Source organism: Vombatus ursinus, unplaced genomic scaffold, assembly GCF_900497805.2.
Source record: "Vombatus ursinus unplaced genomic scaffold, bare-nosed wombat genome assembly UNPS02004691.1, whole genome shotgun sequence".
In the NCBI taxonomy this organism is placed as follows: Eukaryota; Metazoa; Chordata; class Mammalia; order Diprotodontia; family Vombatidae; genus Vombatus; species Vombatus ursinus.
Window position 1 is genome coordinate 1346443 of NW_020944469.1, and position 22863 is coordinate 1369305.

The 22863-nt window shown below is 38.2% G+C and overlaps 1 protein-coding gene across 8 annotated transcripts in view; it reads right to left on the reverse strand.

Moving 5' to 3' along the window:
• Positions 1–22863, reverse strand: part of ATRX (ATRX chromatin remodeler) — a 207641-nt gene that overhangs the window by 47383 nt on the left and 137395 nt on the right. For all 8 annotated transcript variants that reach the window (XM_027840148.1, XM_027840178.1, XM_027840158.1 and 5 more), the window contains 5 exons: positions 6930–7060; positions 6382–6470; positions 6064–6236; positions 3500–3650; positions 1218–1324 (listed from right to left, as the gene is read on the reverse strand). In XM_027840148.1, coding sequence (XP_027695949.1) covers positions 1218–1324; positions 3500–3650; positions 6064–6236; positions 6382–6470; positions 6930–7060 — 651 coding nt within the window. The remainder of the gene's footprint in view (positions 1–1217; positions 1325–3499; positions 3651–6063; positions 6237–6381; positions 6471–6929; positions 7061–22863) is intronic.

Sequence of the window (22863 nt, forward strand, 5' to 3'; positions counted from 1 at the left end):
AATCTGAGTGACCACATTAAAGTCACATGCTAGGAAATTAAAAGCTAATTTGTGTCTTAACTATCTTATGAAAAGGAGCATGGCTAGTCCAGGAGTAAGCAAAATAAGGCACTTGAGGCAACTGTTGATGACAGTATACAGTGCTCCTCCATTCTATTTGCCTTGATCCTCTCTCCATTTTGCTCCTGCCTGTGTCTTGTGCTTGCCCCCATAATCCATCAGGATTGCAGAGCCTCAGGAGTGAGCAGCACTTGCGGGCTACAAGCTTGCTGACACCTGGTCTAGTGTACAGCAAATGAATGAATAAATCACTGCTTGTCCCCGACCTCCACTTAGAGTCAATCTATTTCACCCATTTATGAAGCAGGATTTCAGCTACATTTACAAGGATATTGTGATGCGAATGATAAGAGGCACTACACTAAAACAGCCATTCCTTAGAAATACTTGCTACATTAATACAAAGGCTGGCCAATGTCATCTCTGAGTAATTTTGAATTCAAACAGTGTAAATCAGACATGTCAAACACACAGCCCACGATACTCCTAAATTCTGCCAGAACCAGATTAAAATGTAGTTGAGAAATATTTAACAAATTAAATAAAAATACAATAGAACATAGATAATGTTACTGTGTGGTTTTTTAAGTCAATACGTGCCGGCAGGCATCCTTATGTATGAATTAGTAGTCTGCCTTTCTATTTGAAGTTTGATACAACTGTTGTAAATGGCACCACAGAAATATCCAAAGACAGTCAAGGTCCCAGAATAGCAGTCTAATAGGATTTTTTTGGCCAAAACAAATGTTATCAGCTGGTCTGAGGAAATGAGTGTGAAATGCATGTGATCACTGTTATCCATATAGTAAAAGTATTTCAGATCCAAAGCCCACTGAGAGGGAGTCTGTCTCTCCCCCACTGCAGCAATTACAGTACATATTTCTGCTGCTCAAGTATTTACAGTCAGTCAATGTTTTAAATTTTCAAATAAGAAAATTAAATAAATAACCGCAATACTGTGAGGTATTCTATTAATTCGTGTCATATCTTCAAATTATGGTTTAAGCCTAGAGGACACTCTGAAGAAGTTGTTATTATTGGGGAATGAGATAACTAAAAATAATCTTTGGGTATGAACGTCTGAACTCCATCAAAAACAAAACAACAGGCATCCAATGATCCCACTCCGAATTTAAAATATAGAAAAACTAACTCACCTTTATAAATAAGAGGCTTATCTTTATCATCTGATTTCTCCCTACTAGCCAATTCAAGAAAATCTTCAATCAAGTCCAATGATATGAGAGATTGGCTAAAAACGAGACTAAAAAAATATAAAGAGATATAAATGCTTCCTACTAAAATTACTAATATTTAAAATGACAAACACAGAAGAAAATAACCACGTCATTCAATTCCAAACATGCCTGCAAATCTCTGGACTCTCTATCCCACTCATAATGTTTTGGGGAGCATGGGGGAGGTGTTTGAGCTTTGTCTAGAATTCCAACGATTTCAGAGGAAGGGTATATTCTATTTGTTTCATGTTCCAATTAAGCAAACGAGTAAGTAGACTAGCAGTTGGCAAAACATGACATCTATGTTTGGCCTGGGACTCTAGGAGTCATCAGGCTTGGGGAGCTATCCTGTATAAAGGGTATACAGTTGCAGAAACAGCTTTATGACTTTTCAAAATTGACAGTAAATTTTGAGGAACCTGCTAGAGCTGTGCTAATAGCCCTTGATCTCTTAAGCATTTAATCCAGAATCACAGCCTCAATTCAATGCAGTTCAACAAGTATTACGGAGTATCTATTATGTACTCCGAGCAACATGCTAGGTGCTATGGAGAAACATTACAAAGTTGATGTTCCGGACTTCAAGGAGCCAGACAATTTTATAAAAATGCTAGCTGCTTGACTGAAGACGATCTGGAATTTAAGCTGGCATCTTGGAAAAGGCCCGCTCCTAATCAGGCTGGGGAGCAAACAAGGTCAAAGAGGTGGGCAAGGCTCAATGAAGAGGCTGGCAAGTGTGCTCAAGTAGGGCAGGAAGGGGTGGCTGATGAACTTATTCTCTGTCAGTTTTCTCCATTTACAAGTGGGAAAGGACAATACTGTTGTTAATCCTGTTCTGGTCAACGATTTTTGTCCCTATTAATGACTACAGGAAGACATAGAAGGCGTGCCTATCTAATTTGCACACTGAACTAGATAAAAGAATCAAAATGCAAAATGATCTCAACAGGCTAGAGAATGCTGGGTTGAAACCAAGGAAATGAATGCAATCAGGATAAAAGTGAAGTTCTACAACTAAGTTAGAACAAACTGGAGATAAGGAGGAAGGGTGAATTCTAGTTTGACAGCCACTTCTTGGGATAAAGTCCTTGATGTTTTAATTGATTACAACTTCAGGATGAGCAAAAAGTGGGTGTGTGTGTCTGTGTGTACACACGTACTACTCTCCTTGCTGCATTGTGAGAAACAATAGTTAGTTAGAAAATAACCAGAATACTGTTTAACCTGGGAAGAATATTTTGAGAGGATCACTGACAAATCAGAGAAGGCGAGAGGTCTAGAATCCAGATTATATAAGAAACAGATGAAGAGACTGAGGACATTTACTGCAAGAGAAGAGAAGAATAAGGAGAAGATGAGGGGTCCTGACCACATGATGCCTTACAGCTTGAAGGTACTAACGAGTCTATTAACTAACTGAAAGACTGGCAAGTGGAAGAGTAAACAGTCTGCATTGCTCCAGGGGGCAAAACTAGAACCATGGAGTGGGAAGTTACAGGAGGCAGGCTTAGAGGTCAATATAAGGAACTTCCTATCAATCCAGTTCCCCAACAATGAAATGAGATGCCTCTCAAAGCAGTGAAATTTGCATCAATGGAAGTAGTCAAGCAAAGGCTGAAGGACTCTCAGCGATGTTGGAGAAAGATTCCTGTATTAGGTGGGAAGCTAAATCAGACAACCCCTCAAGATTCCTTTAATTATAAGCCTAATAATTTGAATGGGGTGTATGGCACCGAAGTAAAAAAGAAAAAATGGTGACAAACCCTGAAGTAAGCACAGGAAAGAGAGGAAAGAAAGAGTGAACATTCTATGTATTTTGAAGCTCCATCAGGCCCAAGGTGGTGAGGGAGGCTTTAAAGTGTCTTCTGAAGAAATCCATTGAGCTCTTTCAAGTTACAAGCACAGACCAGAAGTAAGGTATGCAATAGGAGAAGCCGGGCCTACCTGTTTCTGAGCTATTATTGCAAGGACAAAACAGAGGTATAGCTACCACATAAAGGAAAAGTGAACAGCTCGAGAAAATCCACTCGGTCATCCCTGCCTCACATTGAGAAGATTTCATCACCGTTTTAAATATAATTTGTCTTCTGTGTCACCTTCCAAGAGGCGAGAAATAAAAGAAAAGTAAAATAAACTGTCACATCAGGTGGAAAGCTTATGCAAATATCTATTTACAAAAATCACTTCAGGACAGAACTTACACTTTGTCTCCAAGCTCCTCCGCCATGCGCAGAATTTCAAAGAGAAGCACCATTTTGCCTGAATGCTCTAGAACCTCAGCGTCAGCATCAGTCACAAAGTCTTTGTACCAGTCTGGAGCTGGGCTGCCTGGGTTGGAAGAGGAAGCTTTACCTGAAGAAAGAGAAACTTCATTTAGCTTTTTTAGTGCAATGCATTTGTTCCTTCTTTTTAACGCCAATTCCTTCAGATAGGCAGACCAAAGAACTTACCCATCAACAGTGAGATCTGAGGGTATTACAAGATGCTTTGAAAACTGATACCTCATAATGAAAAATTTTAGCCACCTTTTCCCTAAAACAAATTTAACTTTGCAATAGGAAAACTACAAGAGGAAAAGAAAAGTACAGATTAAAGCTAAAGTTCACACGGTTCAATGAAGCAAGAAGTTGACAGTCTGTTGCCTTTATTAAAAAGTGAGACAGGAAACTAAAGAAAACACTTACAATTTGCTTTATTCAATTTTAAGGAATAAATTAAATAACTTCTAGAACATATTATCAGAAAACGAAGCACACGGTCACCCGAAAGAGCCAACAATCTTCCCCCAGAACAGACTGTGCCAGACTAACCTCCTTTGCTTTTTTGAAGAAGTCACCAGATAGGAATGTTAGTTTATTTAGACTACAGCAGAAAGCATGATGGATTTGGAGTCAAAGGACCTGGGTCTGAGTTCTGCCTGTGTCACCCTGAGCTAGTCACTTAACTGCCTTAGGCTCCTGTCCTTCATCTCTGAAAAGAAGACAGTTGGACTAGATGATCTCTAAGGTCACTTACAAATCGAAATCCATGACCCCATGATTTGATAAAATCTCTTTCCTATCCTTAAAGATAAGGTGTGGTCTGGGTAGATTCAGAACTTGTTGAATGATCTGACTACAGCCTGACATGAGCTTGACAAGAGGCAGTGGGGAATAGTAGATAGCATTGGGCTTGGAATCAAAAGGATCTGGTTCAAAACCCACAATGAATGTGCACTGGCTGTGGGACCTGACCCCTGGCAAATCACTGGACTCGGCAACTTCCTAAGACTTACCTTTTGGTGGATGACAGAGTGGGAATAAACATTTATATAGCATAGTGCCTGGCACACAGTAGGTGCTAAGTGCTCCTTAAAAAAAATTACCTCATTTGATCCTCACAATGATCCTGGGTTGTTGTTCAGTCCTGTCTGACTCTTTGTGCCCTGTATGGGGTTTTCTTGGCAAAGATACTGGAATAGTTTGCCATTTTCTTCTACAGTGGATTAAGGCAAACAGAGGTTGTGACTTGCCCAGGGTCACAAGCTAGTAAGTGTCTGAGGTCAAATTTGAACTCAGGTCTTCCTGACTCCAGGGCCAGTGCTCTATGCACTGAGCCACCTAGCTGTCTCAGTATCAACTTGGAGAATGAAGTCTAATGGAGTGCTACAGGTATCTGTGCTTGGCCTTGTGCTATTCATTTAGCATCTGAATCAATAACTTTTAGTTAAATATGGCACCCCTTCCTTATTTTAGATCTTTAATTGGAAGCTAGTTGGGGATACTATAGAGGAGATGGATTACCAGGTCAGCCTTTTGCCTCAGAGGTTCTCTGACATCAATTACTTACCAACAGTCAACATGTAAATTTGTACTGAAGTACACCTAATAAACTTCATACTTTAATCTCTAGTTAGGGAATGAAACACTGTAAAAGAGTTTTCTCTCATGGAATCAGCAAGAAGGTAGGGGAGATTTAATAGGACAGCTACTTATTCTAACAATCACACTACTGAAAGAAAAAAACAAACTTTAGAATGGCAAGATTTAGGTCCTTCCATCTATCAGGGAGGTCAGGGAAGAGGCCATAACCTGAACCTTCAATAACCATAAGAAGAATGAGTGAGGGTCTAGCTAGCTTTGGTTACTGGAGTCTTAATCCTGAGAAATGCTGGAGGTAAAAAAGCACATGTCTAAGCAGCACCAGACTCCTCAGTCTTCACCCCCAGGACCTAGAGAGTACTATTCTCCAACTAAGATTAACCCATCTGACAGGCCCCTTTGTACCATATCATTCTCCTACCCTTTCAATGCTTAAGTAAATGGTAGTTTTCATCCTCCCACTCCGAACTGGGTATGCAGGGCCAATGATGGTGCCCTCTTCCTGTAGAAATGATACCCAGCCCAGGTTTGGGTCTTTCCTTCCCTACCCTCAACAAGATGGAAATAATGCCTTGAGATCTTAGATGCCCAGAACAAAAAGAAATACAAACCAACTACTCAGGGATTGAATAATGTCAGGGACTAGGAAGGAGTACAAGGAACCTTAGTCTTGGGTTGGGGTCACGGAACTCAATAATGTAGGGTTGTGGTTGACAAATGAAAAAAAAGTAGAGGGAACACCAACTCTGGATCAATTTCAGCTTAGATAATTTAGTTCAGTCAAACAGTAGGGTTAAGACTAGGACTTAAAACTGAGAGAGGACTACTACATCACTCATTAGCGATGTAGTAAGTTTTTCTGAGTCAATAGTCTATGTGAAATGATATTTATTCATCAAACTCACTTTCTTCCTGTTTTAAAGAAACCGTGGGCATGCTGGATGCTTCTTCCACAATTCCTTCCCCGCCTCCTCGTGACCTTGAATTCCATACTTTAATCACCTCTACGTCATTATCGCTGCCGCTGCCACTTGAGCTACTGTCCTTTTTCCCTTTTTTCCCTTTTGACTTCTTTTTCCTAGAATTCAAGTGGTTAGACAAAATGTAGCAAACATTTGAAAAGTAGTTTACTTTCTTATCAATACATAAAAATACAATGTAAGGAAATAAATATGTGGCAGGTTTTATAAATACAGTTCATGGCAAAAAAAAGTTCAATTTACTTAGTACATTCGTCGGAGCTTAAACTCATTGAGGTTTCATCAGAATCTGAAGCTATAAATTCATCCATACTGTCTTCATCAAAATATCCCTAGAAAAAAAAATTACTATTTTTAGATTTTAAGTAGCATCATCTAGACTGAAAATTTGAAAAGACAGGTGTTTGTTTAATTTAAAGAATATGAGGCTCAACTTCACATGTATAATCAAAATCATATTGCTTGTCTTTTCAAGGGGTGAGAGAGGGAGAATTTGGAACTCAAAATTTTAAAAAATGTTAAAATAATTTAAAAAATATAATTAGGAAATATTTAGTGAAATAGAAATATATTTTAAAAAAAGAATATGAGGTTCAATGAAATGGACCACCACATTAAACCTGTGTAATTAAAATGCATACATAAATAAGTACACTAGAGATAAAGCAGGTAAAATAACTGAGCTAGTCAACAATGGGACTCCTAAAATATCAGAAGTTTACCTAGCATTTGGCAGTTTATTGTAAATTCTCAGCAGAGATAAGGATAAAATTTCATTTTAACTGATTTACCTTATTTTCTTTGCTTATATAATCCAGCTGCAAACACCAGGGGTGAGTCCAGATTCTGCTTAACATCTGGAAATCCTGGAAAAGTTTTGCTCCTGCTTTCCCTCTTCCACCTTCACTGCTATTACCCACACCTGACAATAAAAGGTGAGCATTAAAAAAAATCTAAATTAACAAAATATTCAATTTTGAGTTTTTCCTAGTTAATAATGTTTCCTATTAATCAGTGTAAACCATTTATAATCATTTCCAAGTGCAACTATAATGCATAGTTTTCAAAAGTTTAATTAAATGTTACTAGCTAAATGTCAAAATTAGACTGCTGCTTTTCATAGTAATAATAAATTTCAAAGAGAACCATTCCTATATGAAAAGAAACTTCTTTTACTTCACAAATTCCATTGCCTAAGGCTCACACAAGTGAAGTGACAGAACTGTCAGTGTTTCTGAGGAGAGAGCATTATAGAAATGATTTCGAATAGTGCTTCTCATTATTAATCATATTAGATCATTTTAGCTCTTTAATATCTCAGTTCTCAATGTGTCATCGGACAAAGTACAAACTGCACTCAAGAAATGGAGGTGAGCTGAGTGGTTGGACCTGACCAAATATGTAAGTTTGTGCTGGAGGAAAAATAATTTTAAAGACATCATGACTGACTTTCAAGATCTCTCTAAATGGAGAAGTTTCCATAAGAATGGAAAATATCGTGGTGAGTAATATTGCCGCCCCCCCCACCAAAAAAAAAAAAAAAGGATGAATGAGACAATATCCATCTGCCTTACTTTTTCATCTCTATATAATCTTTATGCATATCAAGGATATCCTTGGCAAAAATGTGAACATGAAACTGGTAGTTTTTCACAGAAAACCAAATTCCAATATATGCATCTATTGATTACCAAAAAGCATTTGAGTCAGTAGAGCAAATAACAGCTCTCCTTCAAGAAGATCATACAAGATTTCACATATTTTAAGCTCGTGAGTCAATAGATGCAAACACAAAAATATCCTTGCTCAATAATTCTCTGATTATCAATATGAAATGAAATATAAAACAAGGAGACATAATCAACGAAGGTGAAGAACATCACTCATGAAGAACATTTGTATAAAATCAAGTGGGAAATATTCCCTCTTTTTCTACAGATGATAAGGTCTTGAAGATGTGACTTTCTTTTTTTTTCCTATTAACTAATTTATTTTTAGTTTTCAACATTCACTTCCATAAGATTTTGAGTTTTAAATTTTCTCCCCCTCTCTCCCCAAGATGGCGTGCAATCTGCTATAGGCTCTACATATATATTCCTATTAAACATATTTTCACATTAGTCATGTTGTAAAGAATTAGAACCAATAGGAGGAACCACAAGAAAGAAGAAACAAAACAGAAGAAAAAAAGAGCAAAGAGTAAGCTTCCATTTGCATTCAAGGTTCATAGTTCTTTCTTTGGATGTGGATAGCATTTTCCACCACGAGACTTTTAGAGATGTCTTAGATCCTTGCATTGCTGAGAAGAGCTAAGTCTATCAAAGTTAATCATTGCACAACGTGGCTGTTATTGTATATAATGTTCTCCTGGTTCTGCTCACTTCATGCAGCATCAGTCCATACAAGTCTTTCCAGGTTTTTCTGAAGTCCGTTTGCTCATCATTTCTCATAGCACAGTAGTATTCCATTACATTCATATGCCACCACTTGTTCAGCCATTCCCCAGTTGATGGACATCCCCTCAATTTCCAATTCTTGGCCACCACAGTAAGAGCTGCTATAAACATTTTTGTACATGTGGGTCCCTTTCTCATTTTTATGATCTCTTTGGGATACAGCCCTAGAAATGCTATTGTTGGGTCAAAGGGTATGCACATTTTTATAGTCCTTTGGGCCTAATTCCAAATTGTTCTCCTAAATGGTTGGATTAGTTCACAACTCCACCAACAATGCATTAGTGTTCCAATTTTCCCACATCTTCTCCAACACTTATCATTTCCCTGTTTTGTCATGTTGGCCAATCTGATAGGTGTGACGTGGTACCTCAGAGTTGTTTTGATTTGCAATTCTCTAATCAGTAGTGATTTAGAGCATTTTTTTCATATGACTACAGATAGCTTTAATTTCTTCATCTGAGCAGCATGGTAGAGTGGTGAGTGGAGATGAAGAGTCAGAAAGACCTGGTTTCACATCCTGCCTCTGGTGCTGATTCTGTGATAACTGACAGGCTAAAATTTCTCCCTAGGCCTCTCTAGGCTCAAATTCGACCCCTCAATAATTAAAAGATGAGGCAGCTAAGTGGGGCAATGGATAGAACCCTGGCCTTGGAGTCAGGACTTGAGTTCAGATCTGGCCTCAGACACTTGACACTTACTGTGTGACCCTGGGCAAGTCACTTAAACCCAATTGCCTCACCCAAAAAAAAAAAAGAAAAAAAAGAAAAAAAAAGAAAAGATTATTGAGAGGCTCAAGTGAGATTATATATTTGTCAAATCCACTGCCAACTTTAGAGGGCTGTATAAATGTTCATTCTTATTGCGTTCCTGTCTGCATATGACATTCTGCTGATTTATCTGACCTTTGGAACACTACAATGAATAAAAGAATTTGTACCTTGGTAGGGACCTTAGCAACCATCTAGTCCAATTCATGCCATAAAGGAAACCTCCCCATAAAATAAATGACAATTGGTCAATCAGCATGGACTGGGTCAAGTGAAGGGAAGCCCCTTCCACTTTTTGACCACTGTCACTGTGAGGAAGTTTTTTCAGACATCAAGCCTGAATCCCACTCTTTCCAACTCCCATCCATTACTCCTGGTTCTTCCCTCTGGAGTCAAGCAGAATAAGTAGAATTGCTTTTCCATATGTCAGTCTTTCAAATACTCGAAGACAGGTATTGTGTCCTCCCTGAGGCTTCGTTTCTCCAAGTAAAGACATCTCTAGTTCCTTCAGTTGATTCTTATACAACGTAGACTCAAGGTTCTTTACAATCCTGGTCATTCTCTTTTGATGATGTCCAGTTGGTCAATGTCCTTCTTAAATTGTGGCATCCAGAACTGAACAGAATATTCCACATGAGAGATGACTATGGCAAAGCACAGAGGAATGATCACCTCCTTATTCCTGGAAGCTATGCTTTTCTTTGTAAGAGCCCAAGATATTGTTAGATTTTTATTTTTTATACACCATTGGTTCATATTAAGCTCTGCATCTGCTGAACAAATCGACCTAATCTACCGAGGGCAAAGTAAGCAAATGATGAATTTATTCAGGCCATAACAACCATTCTGGATTACTCCCTCAAGTGACACTCATGAGTTTGAGTCCTCTGAGAAAGGATTACTATAGTTTAGGAGTCCTCATTGGTATGTTTCACATAAACATCCAGGCAACAGATGAATTAGGTTTAGCAAAGGCTGAAACTGTATACTAAGATGGTATAGTAAGAACAGTTGGCACAAAGTATTGCCCCCAGATGCCTGGGGCACAGTCTCCCATAAAAATACACAGTATCCATGGGAAGACTGAGTTCAAATGCAAATTACAATGGTAGTAAGGCACACATGTAACATAACACGTGCGTACATGTGACAAAAGATAACCCACAACTCCTGGTACTGCATGTCCTATAAGTCCTTTCTCTCCTTGTAGGGTTTCAACATAGCTCCCCTTGGGTATAGCATCTCTGCTGGATGGACTGGGTTCAACTGTGCTCTCAGGGTCTACTACTTTCTTGAATGCACAGCTGAGGTATTCCTCTGTGCCATGAAGGATCATATTCTCTGCAGCTGCCTCCTTCCCTGGAGTGATTGTTTGTCTGCATCCGTGTCTGTCCTAAGGTATATATCTCTATTCCTGGCTGGATACATACAATAGTCTTCTGCTGGTCTGGTAGCTCTGATGAACTGGCCATTAGAGGTAAGAGAAGAAAAATCTCCCCTCTCCCTCTACCTGCAGCCCTCTGGTGAAGTTGCAGGGGTATGCCTCCATAAAGCCTTCAGGAGTCTGGACTCTTCAAGTGCTAAATGACTTTTGTTTTCTTAGATAGACAGATAGAAAGAAAGACTGAAAACCTAGTAGGAATGTGGTACAAAAATCCACAAATATTAAAAGGCCCAAAGTAAGATCTCCAATATCTTAGGTAGATCCACTATGGAGGACTTATGGAAGGACAAGAACAAGAATCACTAAGGATGATAAGGCTTGGAAGGGTTGCTATCTGTACACAGTAAGAGAAAATAACCAGATTGATGGCAGTATTTAAAAAAGACCTAGAAAAGGCCATTCCCAGTAAGACCAATGTATGGCAAAACAAGGCAAATACGTAGTACTTTTGGAAATGCTTGCTGACTGATTAAATTATTGAAGCCAGGACACCCCAAGGTGGACACTGGAGGGGTGTGGTAGAAAAAAATCAGAGCCCAAACAAAGGAAGTAGGTTTACCTTTTCCACTCTTCTCCCTCAATCCCCCAACTGGTTAATGTATTCCTCGTCTTCCTCAACCCTTACCTTTCCTAGTTTTCTTCCTTCTTATTTCGGATAATTCAAGAAAGAATACTTGATTTTGTCACTGTTGATACTCTCACCACTGATAATGACTAACTACCCCACACTTTTTGGGAGCTGCTGTGATAAAATTTCTCCACTCTGTAGCCAGCCTGATTTTGAGACTCCTGTAACTAAGTTAGTCTGAGCATCAGAGGACAGGATGCTCTATGCTCCTCTGGTATCTATCTAAAAAATGGACTTGAGATATTTTTTGTATTTCACAGGATCAGAAACTTAGAACTAGAGAAGACCTCAGATTATATCAAATCCAAGCCCCTCATTTACAGAAAAGGAAACTGAAGACTAGAGGTTAAGCAACTTGGCTACGATCACACGGCTACTGTCTGAGGCAGAACTTGAACTGAGGTGTTTCTACACCAAATCCAGTGTCCTAGTCACTATGCCATGCTCTCTCATTTAGTAGCTTTTACATTCCCCATTCTCAATATAGCTTTCTTTCCGTAGATACTGTACTCTCCTTACCTCAGCATGGCAAAGAAGTAACACTACAAAGTCTATTCCAGCAAAACACAAACTTGGTCAGGTACCATCACCATGGTAAGGTGGATGAAGTGGTACCCATTAAGAAGGGGTGGGGGTGGGATAAAGACAACTATAGCTTAGTACTGAGAGACTCCACACCATCCCCTGGTAGGCAGGCAACCATTGGGGGTGGGGGTGGGTCCAAAACTCACAAAGATATCCAAGGTAAGGCAGGGAGGCAATCTATTACAGTAAGTCTCCTACTGTACAATGTTTTCATCAGTCAAAATGAAAAAGGTATTTTAACCCAAGTACACTTATGAATAAAGCTCATTCAGGGGAAACCACAGGCACTTATCAATAAGATGCTTTAGCAGTCATAGTAAGCAGTCACTCTTGTGCTTTAAGTCAACTTTGATGTTTCTATTTTATGACCTACTAGAGGGCAGAGGTGTCTGGTTCTGGTAGGGATTTTGGTGTGAAACCTTGTGCTTCTTTCCTGCTCCAATGTGAGGATCAGACAGGAAAACCAAACATCAAAGGGAAGCTAGCCTATGTCTTACTTAGAAGGGGAAGAGTCATCAGGAGAGAAACAAGACTTTGTCATAATTAACTTTTTCTACCCTGTTTCTTTACTGAGGATGCCCGTCTGTGTTAGCAATTGCCCATGACGCACTGAAATTTGAGTGGTACTGGTTTCAAGAGTATATCTTGCCTCTCAACATTGTACTCCACAGTTTCAGTAAAAATCTAGTTACAAAAGGCATATTATTTTCTTAACCCCTTTCTCAGTTATAAGTCCCACATCAATAATAAGTTTTTTCATGTTTGGTAAAATAAATTCTATTTCATTTTTTATGGTAATATGTGATATGCTAGAAGTTATCTGAGTCAGCTATCTGTGCACAGGCAGACCTTAGGTCATCTGACCTAAAATTAGAATGTGTAGCAAAACGAAGAATAATAATGAGAAAAATATATGTAGTACAATTAAAATGACTAAACTCTGAATTATTTAAACAAGTTACTGAAAGTAAAACGTGGGGCACAGACAACAGAACTGACATTGACACTGAATAGAATAATTTCATCTAGAACTTTAACCAATATAAATTGTTAAAACAAGAGAACAAAAGAGCCCAAAAAATGCCTTATTCAGCAAACATCTAACTTAACTAGCGAAAAGGAAAGAGATGACTACAAAAGGAAACATCGAGTTAAAATATTAAACTCATCTGTAAATCTTAACAAAGATGATGGATAATTATTATTAATAGTGTCTCACAAAGCAGAGAAGCAGCGGAGGGTAAAAATGTGGCAAGATAGTAAATTAAGCAACATCATGATAAGGGCATTCAAGGATTAAAATGGAAGAACTAAAAACAGAAGAAATGCAAAAGATTTGCAAAAACCTTTTGAATAAAATTTTTCTCCATATAGAACAAGAGAACCACCACACCTGGGCCCTAGCGTGCTAGTCCTCAAGTTGCTCACAAAGGGGATAAAAATGACACCAAAGACAACAAAGATGTTAAAAGCAACTGGACTGGACCAAGTATATTCAGAGAATCATAGTATCAGCATTTTAGAGTTAAAAGGGACCACAGAAGTCATCTACTATAACCGACATGCCAAAGAAAATCTCTTCTATAACAAGCATTATAGAACGCTTTTTGAGGCAGCCCATTCCATTTTTAAACTGGTCTGATTCTTAGGAAGTTTTTACTGCCACTGAACTTAAATTTACCTCTTTGCAACTTCTACCCAGCTTGTTTCTACCCCGACGGGTAAACCAAACAAGTTTATTTTCCCCATCACATCGCAGCCCTTCAAATACATGGAGAAAGCTATCATTTCCAAAGAATCTTTTCTTTTCTAGGTTAAAAAGGTCCAATTCCTCCAACCAATTCTCATATGTAATGGACTCAAGACCCTTCACCATCCCGGTTGCCCTCCACTGTATACTCTAGTTTATCAATGTTCACCTGAACCTGTGGTGCCCAATAGTCAACACAATATTCCATATGAAGTCTAAAAAAGACAGAGTACAGTGGGAGTGAACACTTCCCTATTCTTAGAAGCTATCCATCTCTCAATTAAGCTCAGACTGCATTTACCTTTTTTGCTTTTCCTATCAGATGGCTGATTCATTCAATTTGCAGTTCACAAAAACCCCAGACTTTTTTCAAAACTGTTATCATGCCCACCCCAATCTTGTATATATGAAGTTCATTTTTTTTTTTTACTGAAGTCCAAGGCTTGACACTTCCCTCTATTGAATTTCATCTTATTAGATTCAGCCTAGTGCTTTACCCTGTCAAAATCCTTTTGGGTCTTGACTCTGTTATTAACTATCCCTCCTAGGTCTGTGTAATCTATAAATTGGATTAGCATACAAACTATGCCTTTATCCCAGTCACTGATGAGAATGTTAACAGCATAGGGCCAAAAAGAGATGGCCCTATGACTTCCTGCCATACTGATGCTGAAACATTTAAAAATTACTTTTTTTTTGTCTGGATGTTCAACCAGTTTTGAATCTACTGATTATATTACTAATCTGTCTCTCTCCATCTTTCACATAAAAAATGATACGTTTTATCAAAAGCTTTGCTAAAAAAAAAAAAAAAAACTAGGTAAACTATATCGGCAGTATTCCCCTCATCTATTAATTTAGCAATCCTAGCCAAAAAAATAAGGAGATGTTAGTCTGGCATGACCACCCTTGCTCTTGCTGCATAACTGGCTTATCTTTTAAAATCACACACACTCCCTGATATCCTTTATGCTATTTCTTCAGGGTGATTTTTTGTTACAAGGATGATGCAGCCTGCTCATACTGCCCAAAGAATGACTCATAACATGAATTCACCAGAGAATATAAGTCAATCAGTCAAAAAGCATTTATTAAGTGCCTACTGTGTGCTGAACACTGTGCTAAGCACTGGAAATACAAAGAAAGGCAAAAAAAACATTCCCTGCTAACCAGGAGAACATTGTACACAGTAACAGCCACATTGTGTGATGACTTTAATAGACTTAGCTCTTCTCAGCAATGCAAGGACCTAAGACAACTCCAAAAGACTCATGATGGAAAACGCCATCTACATCCAGAGAAAGCACTACGGAGTCTACATGCAGATTGAAGCATAATATTTGTGCTTTTTTTTTTTTTTTTAAGTTCCTTCTTTCTCGTGGTTTCTCCCATTGGTTCTAATTCTTCTTTACATGACTAATGTGAAAATATGTTTATTATGAATGTATATGTAGAGCCTATATCAAACTGCACGCTGTCTTGGGGACGGTGAGAAAATTTAGAACTCAAAATCTTACGGAAGTGAATGTTGAAAACTAAAAGTAAAACAAAAAACAAAAATATTCCCTGCTTTCAAGAAGCTAGCTCACAGTCTAATGAAAGGGGTGGGGGAGAGGAATGGGGAAAAGATAACAAACAAACAATTATATACAAACAAGCTTTATACAGGATAAATAGGAAAAAAAAGAGATAGCAATAATTCCTGCCATAAAGCATCACCACAGTAATACTGATACACAACTTCCCAAAATGAATGTGTCACGCAATCCCATTCCTCCTATTTAAATATGGGTCTAGTTCACTGTTAATATGCAGTATCTGTCCAAGATATGTTTAGTAAGGGACCAACTCTAGGCCATTCATCCAAGTGTGAATCACAGTCTGCACAAAAGGTGTCAGCTCTGCTTTTCCTGTGTGGATGGATGGGCAGAAAACTTGAATAACTACAGGTCTCACTTAAGAGGGTCTGCAATACTCTGGGGCTTTACACAATAAGCACAATGGCATCCACTAACAGCAACATCTGGAGCACCTCATCATCTTTAGGAATAACATCTTCACTTAAACTCTATGCCAGATGTCCTCCATTATGTAAGCAAACTTCTTTGGAGAGAACACATCTCCTTGTTGTTTGTATGCCTTGTTTGATGCTTATAATCAGAATCATCTAGTGAAGTTATCTCTATTAGTACATCTTTCAAGAACTTTTGAGTAATTTTAATGTTCATGGAGACATTAAGATGGCATCTTGCCCTAATAACCATATGTTTTTATTTTTTGAATCAACTAAGAACAATTAGAAAATGGCATCATTTATCGCCTGCATTTCTGCTTGATTACGTGACTCTACGAATGCAGTCTGTTGTTGAGTATCATTTGTTTGTTCCCTGTCTCTGTCACTGATGCCATCACTATGTGAACAGATAATTCTCAAAAAAGAAAAAAACCCAATAATATGGTCCATCAGGACAGAGCACGACATGATGACAAGGTGTTATGACAGTCCCCAAATGTAGCACGATCTTTTTTAGAGACACAGTGCCCACAATGACAGTCCTGCTGTACTCTGTCATGGCCAGATAACAGTACTGTGGTCAGTTCTAGCAACCATAATTTGAGAAAAACATTTTAAAAAGCTATCTAAAATAGGAATGGATATCACAGCACATAGTGGGTTATCAATCCTTAGAGATGTTCAGATATGAGTAGTGTATGTTGTAGAACTGAAGTCAAACACACCACCTGTGGGCTGCGACGGCCCTCATCACTCCCCAGTGCAGCCCAAAATGAGATTAAAATGCAAATGGGAAACATTTTACAAAATAAGGAAAAATGCTATAGAGCACAGATAATGTTCCCATGTGGTTGTCTATGTCAATATGCACCTGGAGGGATGCTTATGTATGGCTGAGTGGCTTTGTTTCTATTGGAGCTCTATACTGCTGGGATAGGAGACATTCCTGTTCAGGTGTACATTGAACTAGATTCTGTTTAAAGTTGCTTAATATTTCCTACTTGTACTTCATGTATAATTCTAATCAAACAAAGAGCTGACACAGTCAATTGACAAGTTAGGAGAAGCATGTGGAGGTCTTACAATGAGAATCAAGATAGAAGAGCCTATACAAGAATAACAGAACTTCTGGGCTAACCTCTTCAAAAGGCCTATCTGATTGAAGTGTGGAAAATACAAGGTAGCACTGATTAAAAAACATACCTGAAAACAGAAAGATTTGTGGCACCAGATGAAGTTGGAACAAGCCCTTCTTTCAGAGCTTAGAAAACCTTGGCAATTAGAGCTTTAGAAGTTTTATTCCTTTCAACCATACTCACAAAGGAATGAAGCCTGGATTTATTCTAAAATCTTAAATACTTGACTGCTCTTAAGACAGTAGGTCTTAGCAATACATATCTGAATGATGAACATTTTGGTGCTGGCTATTATAGAAAACAGCATTCATAATATTTGAAAATACTGCAGCTGGCAACTTATCTAAGGTACAAAAAAGAAAGAAAAAAAATTTTAGATACCACAAGGCCTTTCATCATCTTTTCACAAGGCTATTATTCAGATATTTATATTTGCTAAAACTGGCACTAACATCATATTCTTTTAAAAAGTCACACTAATTATACAGAGGAAGAAATTACATAGCAAAAATGACTAGTCATTTCAAATGGCTCCTTATTGGTAATTCCAATATTATATTATTATTAATATTACCTCAATATAGCACAGGATTCAATTCAGTAAGCATTACTATGTGCAAACGTGGTACTGTGGGCTGAGAGTACAAAGACAAAATTGAAACAAATATGGTTGCAGAGGGAATCAATCAACCAAGATAGATTTTTTTAAAAGATATGCACAGAAGATGAAAGCAAGGGTAAGTAAAAGAGGATGAATATAAGAGCATTGCACAGTCCTGTAAATATAGTGTTCAGAGAGCTAAAGCTTATAATGAGCTGAGGCAGGAAAAGTGAGCTAAAGACAAGAAAAAGGGTGGGGTTTTGTTAGCTATACTGAGGAAGAGGAAGATCAAAGAAAGGACAGAACCACTGCTTAGGGAGGATGGAATAATAACTGACAAGAAAGATGGTAGACTTGTTCAATTGTTAGATTTCTTCTGTTTTCCTTGGCAGGGAGAATGATGTTGGCAGTGGCAATGATGGGAAAGAAAATAGTTCAGAGAGTGGTGATACAAGATGGGTGAGGCGATGGTAAGAGAGCACCTAGTTACTCTTGATGAAATCAAGTCAGTTGGTCCAAATGAACTATATTGTCCGGTGGATGGGACTGCTGAGTTACTGTCAGTGGTATGTGAAAGATCACAGAGAATGAGAGAGATACTGAAGGACTGGAAAAGGTATCCATTTTCAACAAAAAAGAATAGAATCTACAAACTAAAAGCCAATGAGCTTGACTTGTATTGTTGGACAAATTCTAGAACAGATCACTAAAGAGGAGGTTATGGAACACTTAGAAAAAGAAGAAGGGATCACAAAAAGCCAGCATGGCTTCCAAAAATATGTCACACTGGACCTATTTATTGCCTATTTGGAAAGTGTTACTGAACTAGTTGAGTAGGGGAAGGCTGTAGACACTGTTTACTTCGCCTTTAGCAAAGCATCTCCTCTTATTCTAGCAAAAAAGATGGAGATGTGGACATGAAAATAACAAAATTAGATGGAATTAGAACTGTTTGAATGTTTGGAATCAAAGAGGAGTCATTAATGGCCCATGGTCAACATGGTGAATTCTCCAGTGGAGGGACACAGACTTGGCTCTGTGCAGTTAATATCAATGATTTAGATGACTGCAGAAATAGCATGCACATCAACTTTGCAGATAATAACAAGCTAGGAGGGATGACTAGCATGCTGGGTGACAGAAACAGGATACAAAAAGAACTTCCTAAGTGCTAATACTGGGCTGCATCTATTAAGAAGACATTGGGGGCAGCTAGGTGGCACGATAGATAGAGCACTGGCCATGAAGTCAGGAGGACCTGAGTTCAAATCCAGCCTCAGACAGTTTACAAGCAGTGTGACTCTGGGCAAGTCACTTAACCCTGACTGCCCCCCCCCCAAAGACATTCAGTAGGGAAGCATGTAAGTCTTTCTTTTTTTTTTGGTAAAGAATTTATTTTATTTTTATTTTTTATAATTAATTTATTTTTAGTTTTCAACATTCACTTCCATAAGCTTTTGAGTTTTAAATTTTCTCCCCCTCCGTCCCCGCCTTCCTCGCCAAAACGACACGCAATCTGCTATAGGCTCTACATATACATTCCTATTAAACATATTTTCACATTAGTCATGTTGTGAAGAAGAATTAGAACCAATAGGAGGAACCACAAGAACAAAAAAACAAAACAAAAACAGAAGAGGAAAAAAAAGAGCAAATAGTATGCTTTGATCTGCATTCCAACTCCATATTTCTTTTTCTGGATGGGGACAGCATTTTCCATCATGAGACCTTTGGAGATGTCTTAGATACTTGCATTGCTGAGAAGGGCTAAGTCTATCAAAGTTAGTCATCACACAACGTGACTGTTACTGTATACAACATTCTCCTGGGTCTGCTCACTTCACTCAGCATCAGTCCATACAAGTCTTCCTAGGTTTTTCTGAAGTTCGAAGCATGTAAGTCTTTCGAAAGTATTCAGTAGGGAAGTTTTTGTTGATGTTCAGTAGTGTCTGACTCTTCACGGCCACCATGGACTATAATGCTCTAGACCCTTCTATCCTCCACTGTTTCCTTAAGTCTGTCCAAGTTTATGTTCGTTGCTTCCATGACACTATCTACCCATCTCATCCTCTGCTGTTCCCTTTTCCTTTTGTCTTCAATCTTTCCCAACATCAGGGTCTTTTCCATTAAGTCCCATCTTCTCATTATGTGGCTAAAGTATTTAAGCTTGACCTTCCAGTGAATAGTCTGAATTAATATCTTTAAGTACTTGCTGACCGAATCTCCTTGCTGTCCAAGAGATTCTTAAAAGTCTTCTCTAGCATCGTAACTCAAAAGTGTTGATTCTGAAGCACTCAGCTCTCCTTATAGCTCGACTCCCACAGCCACACACTGCAATCAGAAAAACCATAGTTTTGACTATGTGGACCTTTGTCGGCAAGATGATTTCTCTACTTTTTAGTCTGCTGTCCAGATTTGCTTTGGCTTTCCTTCCAAGGAGTAAGCTTCTTTTAATTTCATGGCTGCAGTCACCATCTGCAGTGATCTTGGAGCCCAAGAACATAAAATCTGACACTGCTTCCATTTCTTCTCCCTTTGTTTGCCAGGAAGTGATGAAATTGCCAAGATCTTAGGTTTTTTGATGTTAAGCTTCAAGCCAGCTTTTATACTCTCGTCTTTCACCCTCATCAAGAGGCTTCTTAATTCTTTTTCACTTTCTGCCATCAGAGTGGTATCATCTGCATATCTGAGACTGTTGATATTTCTCCCAGCAACCTTAATTCTGACTTTGATTCATCCAGCTCAACATTTTGCATCATGTACTCTGTATATAATAAGGTGACAATATACAGCCTTATCATACTCTTTTCCCGATACTAGACCATTTAGATGGCTAGAACATATAAAGAGGCAAACATAGGCTTAGTATCAGAAAAACCTTCTTTTCAATTAGAGCTATCCAAAAGTGGAATGTGTGGCCAAGAGAGCTAGTGAAATTTTTAAGAGGGTGGATGGCCACTTGTTGGATACATTTTAGTGGAACTTCCTTCTTGAGTATAGGCTGGATTGAATTCCCTTGCAACTCTGAATTTCGTGAAAAGTCTCTGCCCTCGACAAGTTTATGGTGACTGGAGGCCACAGAGGGTAGTTACTGATTCATTCTTTCTTTCTCTCTTTATTTGTGCAGTGAATATAATGCAAGGTGCAAAGTGATGCAAGCAAAAGAGAAATTCAGGCAAAATGGTTTAGGGAAATGAGAAGATGAGAGACAAAGAGCCTAAAGTACAGTGCCTGGCATATAGCAGGTACTTAATCAATGTTTATTAACTGACTAAAGTTATGAAATCTAACAACTTCTGCTTGATTTTACAAATAAAAAAAAAAAGAAACTATATTGGTTGGGGTGTTCTATGGAAAGAAAACAAAAAAAATTCTGATCCCCCAATAGCAAGAAGGCAGAACATATTTTCTCCAAAGTGGGCCTTTTCTTGAAGGCAAACAACATCCAAGTTATTGGCTTTATTCTACTCTATTATGAAAATTATTAGAAATCTATGGTTGTTATGATGACATATCTTTCAGAACTTTTTATGTATTTCTTTTTTTTCCTGTCCTATCCCTATTTTCTCCAAATAAAGTATAAAGAGAAGAAAGGTTGAGAAGAAAGATTAAGATTTTAGAGCTTTACAAATATGGAGTCTAATTCTAGGACAGGGGTGAAGATCCTGATGTGGCCCTCTAGGTCCTCAAGTGTGGCCCTCTGACTGAATCCAAACTTCACAGAACAAATCTCCTTAATAAAAGGATTTGTTCTATAAACTCGGTCAAAAGGCCGCACCCAAGAACCAAGAAAGCCACATGTGACTTCGAGGTCACAGGTTCCTCACCCCTGGTCTAGGATGTAGAAGGAAATGTAGAGAGGTGTTGTGATAACAGCTTCTTAATATGAAATGCAAATTAACCTTATTTTCTTTTTGGATGGGTTTACTAAGCTAGTAGATAAGAGTGCTATATATAGTTTACCTAGATTTTCAGCACAATATTTTCTATTATTATAGAAAAAGCATGCTATTATTATGTAAGAGACGGAGATATGTGTTAGACAATAGTATGATTAGATGGATTCACAAGTGGCTAAATGTCAAGTCCCCCAAAAAGTAATCATTAATGAGTCAGTATCAAATTGCAATGAGGTTTCCAAGGGAATGTCCTAGGTACTTACGCTTGGCACCAAGGTGCTTAACGTTTTTAATCAATGATTTTGACAGGAATCACAGCAATTAAGATGAAATTTATTAAGGATAAATATAAAATGTTACATTTGGCCTCAAAACAAATTAACTTGACAATCACAAGACAAGGGAAAGTTGTGGATAAAGAACAATTATATATGGAGGAAGTTTTAATAGACTGAAAACTTACTAATAGACAACAATGTGAGATAATAGTCAAAAATTAGTTGAAGGAAATGAATATTCTAGTTTAAAAAAAATAGTAACTATTGGTATTGATGATAGCTCTCTTCAAGTATTTGAAGGGCTATCATCACATGGAAGAAGGATTCATTATTCTATTTGGCCCCACAGGGCAAAGCAGGACAAAGAAGTTACAATTGAGGTTTGATTTAAGGAAAGCATCCTCTAACACTGAAAACTCCCTATAGACGTAATGGGCTGATTCAGGAGGGTCTAACTCAATAGGGATCTTCAAGCAAAGGCTAGATGAGTACTTCTGATGTTGTACAACAAATTTTCATTCATTTTTTGGTGGGACTAGATGGCCCCCACTGAGATCTTTTCCACATTTCTTGCCAAGTATTCATTTTTAATCTTTATTTTTTGGGAAGGGGGAAGAGGGTGGGCAAGGGCAGTAGAAACCAGATCTGTGATTTCATCAGTACAGGGAACTTCTGGTGAGGAAACACCTCCCAATACATCTCTACAATTTACAGTCTTATAGCACCTGGACGTTATGTGATTTACCCAGGGTAACACAGCCTTGTGTCAAAGGCCAGATTTGAACTTGGATCTAACTAACTTCAAGGCTAGCTCTCAATCCATTATGTCATCCTGCTTAACTTGGGGGTGTGCCCAGAGAAAGGTCTCAGTGCAGAGGGGTATCCATCTCAGGGTCCAGAAAGTGAGGAAAGCTACTTCTCACCTTTCACGTATCACAGTGCTAGGCAACCGAGTGCCAATTTGTTAGTAAATTATCTGCTACCTTGTTTTGATCTAATGAAATTCAGCCCTTTATACTACGTTTCATAAAAAACAGGATGAAATAATGGCAAAAAACCCCCACTACTTTACAAAGAAAAAATACTTGTACTCTATTATGATGTTTTTTGTTTCTGTCTCTGTGTATATATTTTCATATATATACATATACACATAAAGTACACATA